This window comes from Akebia trifoliata, chromosome 10, assembly GCF_017979445.1.
Source record: "Akebia trifoliata isolate Shusen 1 chromosome 10, ASM1797944v1, whole genome shotgun sequence".
NCBI classification, from domain to species: Eukaryota; Viridiplantae; Streptophyta; class Magnoliopsida; order Ranunculales; family Lardizabalaceae; genus Akebia; species Akebia trifoliata.
Window position 1 is genome coordinate 31,015,126 of NC_141384.1, and position 9,317 is coordinate 31,024,442.

At 34.8% G+C, this 9,317-nt stretch overlaps 1 protein-coding gene across 1 annotated transcript; it reads left to right on the forward strand.

Annotated features, from left to right (window-relative positions):
* Positions 1-463: 463 nt before the first annotated feature.
* LOC147393856 (dynamin-related protein 5A-like) lies at positions 464-8,275 on the forward strand. Its single transcript, XM_086455517.1, has 16 exons — positions 464-802; positions 1,675-1,738; positions 1,847-1,951; positions 2,282-2,383; positions 3,163-3,213; positions 3,371-3,432; positions 3,999-4,089; positions 4,382-4,446; positions 4,657-4,851; positions 5,013-5,132; positions 5,494-5,564; positions 5,710-5,935; positions 6,338-6,388; positions 6,516-6,744; positions 7,042-7,181; positions 7,852-8,275. Exons 1-16 carry the CDS (start codon positions 674-676, stop codon positions 7,978-7,980), a joined length of 1,830 nt encoding a protein of 609 aa, XP_086311643.1. The 5' UTR covers positions 464-673; the 3' UTR covers positions 7,981-8,275.
* Positions 8,276-9,317: the final 1,042 nt, after the last annotated feature.

The following is a 9,317-nucleotide window of genomic DNA, read 5'->3' on the forward strand; positions in this document are numbered from 1 at the left end:
TATATTTTAATTTTATAAGAAATAATATATTTTATTGTGTTTGATAATAAATAAGCATTTGAAACATGTAAACAATGTATAATATGATTGTAAGGGTAACAAAGACAATTTATCAGTTTCAGCAATGTGTAACAAACATGATTCAGCATCTAAACAAACAACTTTTTCAGCACTTAAATTCAGCGCTTATAAGTTTCAGCGCTTAATGCTATTCAGCACTTATTTTTTTCAGTTTAACAAACAGCACCTAAGACTTAAGAGAGATTATATAAAGCATAACTTTTTAAAAGATTGGAGTGCAACCAGCCCCTTAGTGGTGTGCAACTAGTCCGTCCTTTTATTATTTGATGTGTTTTAACAAGGAGGAGGTGTGGTAATTAAGCGTATTTAGCCGGCAGTACAGGGTATTTTAGTCAATTTGCCGACATGACTTGGAATATCAGCTCTAGAGTCTTGCTTGCTCGCCGCTCTACTTTCCTCGTGAGGCGGCAATGTGGGTCAGAATGTCAGATATCGTCTTCATACTCGGTTAACAGTACAGTACAAATACCATTTCAAAATTCAAAGTAAAAAAGTCATAGACGCGCTTGGTTTGGTTCATCAATTTTTCTTGAACAAGAATCTCTCTCTTTCTCTCTCTCTCTCGCAAACACAAACACACAGAAAGAAAAGAATGGAGAGTTTGATCTCTTTAGTGAACAAGTTGCAGAGAGCTTGTACAGCCCTAGGTGACCACGGAGAAGAGGGCGCGTTACCGACTCTATGGGATTCGTTGCCAACGATTGCTGTTGTTGGAGGACAGGTAGATCCCGATCTCATTTTTAGGTTTTTTCTTCGGAGAATCTGATCTTTTGATCCTGTTATTTCTTAATTTTTATGGTTCATAGCACATCTTTGTTTTAAAATCGATTATCTGTCCATTTGAGCTGAAAATTTCTTTTATATGATTGTTTGGATTGGTCTCTGAAAGAATTCTGTGCAATTTGGTTCTATTTTTTGTGTTTTAAAATGATTGATTTTCTTGCATCTTGTAGGATTCTTTCAGTATTTGAGATTAGGATTTATTGATGATGAAGATGATTTGTTGTTCTCAGATGCTTGAACTTCTGCGAGCAAAAAAATTATTGGAGATTCTCAATGGATTTATAGATTGATTTCAATTTCCTTTATAGGCACGAAAGTTTTACAATTAATCTGTGTATTACGGTTTTTTGTTGAATCTGGAATTTTGTGAATAGTTTCGCACCTTTCTGGATCTGGAATTTGAAGATATTTTAGTTTTCTACATCTCCAGTGACTTTAGTTTTGAGAGGTCATCTATTTATGGATTAGTGCGTTAATAGCAGCTCTCATTCACGATGTTTCAAAAAGCTGTTCTTACTCCTAATTGTGATCGCTACTGCATTACTGGAATATTAAAATCAACTTTGTGGAATTCTAAAATTTATAATGAAAACATTTTGAACTTAAAATTTCAATTTCTCCAACTAAACTCTGAAAGTTTTTGGTACTGGTGTCAAACTAGGGTTTTGTTTTGTTTCATTCTTCACTTTGATGCTTTATAAGTCTATCTTAGCAACTAGAACACAAAATGAAAATCTTGACGACTTGTCAATTATAATTTCTTGAAATCCTTGCTTAAACATTTATTTGTTTATTCATAATGTTTTCTAGAGTTCTGGGAAGTCTTCAGTGTTGGAGAGCATTGTAGGAAAGGATTTCTTGCCTCGTGGATCTGGTACTACTATGTCGAACCAATAAATCTCTGCAATAATTCTTTTTTATCTGTTCATTGTAATGTATATTTCCCAAGCATTACAGAGCGATTGAAACCACATGTGTGCAGGGATTGTCACTCGGCGTCCACTTGTCTTACAGCTTAATAAGATAGACGAGGGAAGAGAATATGCTGAGTTCCTTCACCTTCCAAGAAAGAAGTTCACTGATTTCGGTAACTGTTTTTGTCAGAACAAGGATTCAATTCCATTCTTTGTTGTACTCATTTGCAGTTTTTGTTTTCTAATGTTGCCGACATTTAATAATTTGCTTGTTCCATTCTAGTGCTAATTGTGGAGTCAATTTAAGTTGCCTACATGTCGAGGATATTTTTTTATCGCTTTGTTTACTTAACTCATGCTAAGCTCTTTGCCTCATCAGTTATTCATTAAATACTGTTATCTAATCTTGTTCTATTTGTATGCACTTCATTTATATTTATCATTATCTCATGATTACTAATTTTGTTTCTTCGCGCATGGTAATGTTTGTCATATTTATGTAGCTGCTGTGCGGAAGGAGATATCTGACGAGACGGATCGAGAGACTGGCCGCAGTAAACAAATCTCCAGTGTTCCAATTCATCTAAGTATCTATTCTCCTTATGGTGAGAACTGGATGTGGATTCCTTATGGTTACTGTTCTCCTTATTCTCCAGTCAATTTAAATTAGGAATTGGATCATACTTTTGTCAAACCGTATAGTTTGATCAAATTGTGCATTTGTTCTGTATGCATTGCATCTGAGTTTTTGGAGATTTGCCTAAGTGGATATTGACCCAGTGAGTTTTTGAAGAGACATAGGAAGAATTGTGCATTATAGGACAATTCTATGTAAACTTGGCATGTTACCAGGAGTAGCAAAATTGTTAGACATGAAACCTCTAAGCTTCAAGCTGTAATAGTGTCCATCGCATTATGATTCCATGAATCTTTACTTTTGTCTCCAGTGCTTCTCTGGACTCATGATTATTGAATGCTGCGGGTCCATGGAAGCTTGTTTTCCTCTTAAGGTTTTCGGTTGTGGTTCATCCTCTCCTTTTGGTTAACCTGAACTTCTGCTTGGAATTGCTTTTCTCCTCTTTCCGTTTCCTTTTACCCCAAGAAGTTACTAATATCTTATATTTGTATCTATGTGCCCACTGCCCCTTTTCAAATTTCATTAGGGTTTATGTGTAGAGACACACTACTGTGAGGAAAAAGATAGTTGCACACTGTTACTTCCACATATTGTGTTTGTTTTACGCTGTAGTTTAAGTTTGAACTGCTAATATTATTTTAGATGTGCTTGCTAGTAAGTTTTTAGTATTGTCTTCATCCCTACAACAATATGTTCTTTTGTGGTTGTCACTTTTTAGTCTAATGGTGATGGTTTGGACCTTGGCAGTTGTAAACTTGACGCTGATTGATCTACCTGGACTTACAAAAGTAGCTGTTGGTAAGTCATATACTCGTATCTATTTCTTAGGTTTTGAATATTTCTTATTTTTGGAATGTCGAGCATTTCTTTCAATTTTCTCTCTCATTAATCATTATAACGAATTTGTACTTATTTTCTTTTACATGATATTGACTAATTAAATGGAACATCATAGAGGGTCAGCCTGACAGTATTGTGCATGACATTGAGAACATGGTTCGCTCCTATATTGAAAAGGTGATTCCTATTACACAATTCTTAGTCTTATATAGTGTTACATAAACATACAATTTTTCTTAAGAATTTGTATCTGTTATTCCGTAGCAAGATAGACATGTATCTGTATCTGTTCTTCTGCTATGCATTGTGTGGAGCTACCAAACTATTGCCTTTCTCAGTATCATGCCTTCTATCAATCATTGATGGGATATCTAATATTAGAGCCATCATTGAATTGCCATAGATGTCCTCTTACAAACAAACCAATAGTCAATATGCTTTTCAAGATTTTATATTTTAAATGTATTTTATAGCAGCTTCTAATCTTTATATTTTTTTTAGATCTAGATTGTTTTAATGACTAGACCGTTAATTCTCCATGCTTGTGCTACACTTCATGTACTTGTTTTTGTGCTAGTGTTCTATGAGTTCATACACTTAAGTAGTGGTCTCTTTTTCTTTCATTCCGTTTTAGTGTAAATTTCTAATATGAGCATAAGCAAGAAAGAAAATTTTACAATTTATTTAAATTAGTGATTTTATTTTATTTTATTTTATTTTAAACTTTCTCCTTTAACTTGCAGCCCAATTGTATTATTCTAGCAATTTCACCTGCCAATCAAGATATCGCAACCTCTGATGCAATCAAGATTTCTCGTGAAGTAGACCCTAAAGGTAAGGTTTTGCATGTTTCTCCCATGGTTCAGACTATGATTGTTATTCCATTTCATTATTTTGTCTTGAGCTTGGCTAAATTCTGACTCCAAAATTATTACCTTATACTCGTGTTAAAAAAACATTTGGCATTAGAAAAATCTCGAGAGTCTAGAATTGTAATTATTGAGAACCTCTCTGATCTAATAGTGTTTTTTTCCTGACAACTTTTTGATTGCGTAATTGTAAGCAAATTCTGACCCCTAAAAAATCAGTTCCAATTCTTATTTTCATTTATTTTTTATTTTTTTAGGAGAGAGGACATTTGGAGTCTTGACGAAGATCGATCTTATGGATAAGGGTACTGATGCAGTTGAAGTAAGTTTGTTTACTGTTTTCTCAGATGGTACAATACACGGTAGTGTAAAGATGCTTTGTTATTTTATTTTCACTGAATGCCCTTTAATACCAAGAGGAATGATTACGATCCAATACCATTTTTCTTTTAAAAAATTTACTGCTAAACTTGGAAGCATTTAGTTTTAGTGGCAGCACTCTATTTTGATTGACATTTTTTGGGTTCTTTAGATGTTGGAAGGAAAATCATATCGGCTACAATTCCCTTGGATTGGTGTTGTTAATCGCTCTCAAGCTGATATTAACAAGAGTGTTGACATGATTGCTGCTCGAAGAAGAGAGCGAGAGTATTTTTCAAATAGTCCAGAGTACAGGCATCTTGCTCACAGAATGGGTTCTGAGCATCTAGGGAAGATGCTTTCAAAGGTACATTAATTTACTATGTTAACTGCAATTTCATATCTAATGGAGAGAACCAAGATTATGCATACTTAAAATGTTTATTTTAGTTTTTTTTTCCCTATGCTGAAATTGATACTTATAATTTATCCTGCTCTTATAATTAATTATAATGATTACTTTTGCAGCACTTGGAAACTGTAATCAAGTCTCGAATCCCAGGCATCCAGTCACTTATTAATAAAACTATTGCTGAACTAGAGTCAGAACTGAGCCGTCTCGGGAAGCCTATTGCTGCTGATGCTGGAGTAAGCCTTTGTTTAATAATGTTGAATTATTATTTATCATGTTCTAGAGTCTCTGTTGCTTAATTTTTCTTTCAGTTTTCCTTGGTGTTTAGTCAGTTTTTGCACTCGTGCTGACTTGCATTGGATTTTCTGTGTCTTTCGCAACTCAGAAACTTTTACTTCATTCAAAACATCGTTCTTCTTATGTTTAACAATGACCAGGCACACTAGTTACTACTTAAAAATGCAGCAACCCCTTCCAGTGCATTTTTTCATAGTTATTTTTAATAATTTATCTTCATATTCATACACACTACACTTGGTCCATAAAAATTCTATCAACTGTGGGAAGGGTTTATGATGGTTTGCTCATTGCATGCAGGGAAAGTTATACATGATCATGGAGATTAGTCGAGCTTTCGATCAAATATACAAAGAACATCTTGATGGCATGTATGAATCCTATTTTGGCAACCTTCCACAATTATTCTCTTTTCCTCATGAGTCTAGTTTGTTTCATCTGTACATCTTAAATCTAAATGTTCGTTCATGTGTACATGAAGTTAATCTTGGGTTACCATCTCATTTGTTTCCACAGACGCCCTGGTGGTGATAAAATCTACAATGTTTTTGATAATCAACTTCCTGCGGCTTTAAAAAGGTTGCAATTTGACAAACAGCTTGCAATGGAGAATGTAAGGAAGATAATTACAGAAGCAGATGGTTACCAGCCACATTTAATAGCTCCTGAACAAGGATATCGCCGTCTCATTGAATCTTCTTTAATTACTATCAGAGGTCCTGCAGAGGCATCTGTTGATGCGGTATGTACAAGTATCGGAATATTAAAATCCATTCCTTCTGAAGAATGCAAAACTTATGGTAGACTAAATGCTTGCTGATTTTTAATGATCCCTTGATCAATCTTATTATTTTTCTTTTTTTGTTTGTTTGTTTTGTTTTATGTGTGTGTGTGTGCATATTTTTCCTGGCATTATTCTTGTTTTCTGAAGACTAGCATTGAGTGTAATTATATGTTTAAGTTGAACCTGTTCGTGTTCCATGTTTAAAAGGATATTGACTGGAACTTTTCCACTGCACATATACTCCATATATGAACTGTTGTGCTTCACTTAGCCAAAAAACAAAGAAGAAAAAGAAAAAAAAGAAAAGAAAAGTACAAACAGAAGTGTTGTGCTTAAAAATTCTGTTTGTCATGATTCCAGGTTCATGCTATACTGAAGGAGCTGGTGCACAAGGCTATCAACGAGACCTTTGTAAGTTCCCCCATCTGCACTGAATGATCAAGCTTTATATTACCGGGAATACTTGTAGAAAAAATGCAGTTTCAAACTGTAAATTTATTGCATTTTTTTATTTTGTTTGTTTTGGTGTTGTTTACAGGAGCTAAAACAGTATCCCACTCTAAGAGTAGAGGTTAGTGATGCTGCTTGTGAATCATTGGACAGGATGAGGGATGAAAGCAAGAAAGCAACTCTCAAACTCGTTGACATGGAGTCTAGTTATCTGACTGTTGATTTCTTCCGGAAGCTTCCTCAAGAAATTGAGAAGGGTGGAACCCCAACACATTCAATTTTTGACAGATATAATGATTCATATCTCAGGAGAATAGGTAAGTTATTCCTACACAACCCCACTAGATCAGGGCTATTTATGCAGGACGCCATTGTTTGTGTTTTAACCAAGATTTTGAAACTTGAGATTCACAAGAAACATTTACAGTTATGATATTCTTGATTCTGGCGGTTCTACTAAGCCTAACTGTGTCACCAGATTTGTAATTACATTGTTGGGATGATCGAAAAATATTTTGTTCGTTATTATTACAATTTACTTGGCAGGTTTCGCTCAGTACTACTTAGTTCTGTTCTAACCTTGGGTTTTCTCCTCTCTTTTATAACACAAACAGGATCAACTGTCTTGTCTTATGTCACCATGGTCTGTGGGAGCCTACGACACTCTATTCCTAAGTCCATTGTTTATTGTCAAGTCCGTGAAGCCAAGCGTTCCCTACTCGATCATTTCTTTGCTGAGCTGGGAAAAATGGAGGTGACCATGGATGCCTCTCTCTCATATTGTACTTTATGGTTATTTCCAAGTTTAAAATCCTGTTTCAATATAATGTTATGGTCAGGAGAAGAACCAACATGGTCTCAACTGAAATATGAAAAACATTCATGGTGTGTCATTGCACATGGAAAATAGGGCGGAAAACCATTTTTCATGCAAAATGGTATTTTCCATGTTTTCGATTGGTTTTTCCATGGAAAATGGTTTTCCACCCTTATTCAAGAATCCAGTAAAATATGGATTTCATTTTCCCAGGGGGGTATAAGTGGGAAAATGAAATCCACACCCAATTTCCATTGCCAAATTTAAAGAGCCATAATCTCCTCTCTTCTTCTTCACCACCACAGCCACCATCACCTTCGACCATTACCTCCTTGTCACCGTCATCTGGCATCTCTCTCTTCTTCCTCAGAATTTTTTTTCTTGGTGTTGTCGAGATGCAATCAAACAATGGAATTTAATTTTCCAACCCTATCCATTTTCCCATGGATTTCAAATTCCATGGAAATGATTTTCCATGCAATCAAACATACCCTAACAATGTTTTTACTCATATATATTGGTTGAAAACATTCAAAAAATTTCTCAAATGTGGAGATGAAGTTTTGAGTCCTTTTATATTAACAACGGCAAAATTCTTGTTTTGCAGCCGAAACATTTGGCTTCATTGTTGGATGAGGACCCAGCAATCATGGAGCGCCGTGCTGCCCTTGCAAAGAGGCTGGAGTTGTACAGAAGTGCCCAAGCAGATATCGATTCTGTTGCGTGGTCTAAGTAGAGAGAGCAGTGAGTTGAGAGAAATGGGAGAGCTATTCTTTCTATGGCCAGGCATGTTACAGGTATCTGTCTGTATCTTTCTTCATTCAGAGGTACAACTAAGGGCCAGTATGTGATTCATCATCTTCTTCACCTGGTATGGAACTTGTCTCGAGTCATTACCTGATATACATCAGTCTGTTGTGTTAAATTCCTCATATTTTGTATTAGTATACAAATCTTGGTTGAAGGTTGTTTTTGGATAATGTTAGTTTGATGGTTGATAATAGCTTTGGCGAATTTTTTACTGCTTAGAATCCTGATTTGAATCCTAGAAAGGTTAAATCAAAGTCTCATTGGGTTAATTTACGCTTTTATTTTTAATTGCAAAAATATTTCGATAATATTAACTGTCAGTTGAGAGAACCATTCCACATTTTTTGAAATTACCAAAGTACCATCAGTTTATCATTTTTAATAGCATTAACTGTCATAGAATGCTGTTATTAAAAAAATATTATTGACCAACCGGGGTTGGGCTTGATGGTAAGACTGGGTGTGCTCCCCAGGTCTTGTCTTCGAATCCCCTTCCCACCACCTTGTGTGGCACTTAATGGGTTTGGGTTCGTCCCCTTAAAACTCGTATGGGGTTGGTCATGCGGGGCCCCCAAGGGAGATTAGTCTGTCACGCTTACTTGAGAGTGTTGATGGGATACTCCCTCGGTTACAAAAAAAAAAAAAAAAAAAAAAAAAAAATTATTGAATTATTGTATTTCAATAGAAAGAAAAAATCATTTAAGGGTGAGCATTTTGCAAAAATATACCGAACTGACCATATAATTTAAAATATTTGTGAAGTCAGGTACCCAATTTTGTAATTATTATTTATTGTATAATTGGCTGTAACATTTTCTATTTACTTATTTACCATTCATATGAACATACGACTCGAGGGCATAAAGGTAGAGGGTCGTGATAAACTGATTCTCTTGATTTGGCAGTGCATAGAACCATAGATCTTATTCTTTGGGATACACAAGGAAAAAGATCTATGATTTTGTTCACATGCCTTGTCAAGAGCGTCAATAAGAGTGTTTCAGACTGTTAGGTAAATTCATCAAATTGACCTGTGCATTTTTTTTAAATATTAAAAAAGTGTGATTCAGTAATTTGGACAAAATACATAGCTATTTTAGTAATTCTCTTATAAAACAATCTTAAATATTTATACCAATGGTTTTTCATTATTATCAAACTGTGTTTGTAGGCATAGTGACAAAGTTTGGATTCGGTAATTATTTGGTGAGTGTTCCATCTTTGTTAATTTGGAAAAAAAAAATTGTATATATTTTTATTGGA

Bases quoted from the DNA above. Each gene is read 5' to 3' on its own strand.
- LOC147393856 (XM_086455517.1), top strand. From the start codon at position 674: ATGGAGAGTTTGATCTCTTTAGTGAACAAGTTGCAGAGAGCTTGTACA. The intron at 3,214-3,370 runs GTAAGTCATATA...GGAACATCATAG, and splicing joins ACTTACAAAAGTAGCTGTTG to AGGGTCAGCCTGACAGTATT. The intron at 4,090-4,381 runs GTAAGGTTTTGC...TTATTTTTTTAG, and splicing joins TCGTGAAGTAGACCCTAAAG to GAGAGAGGACATTTGGAGTC.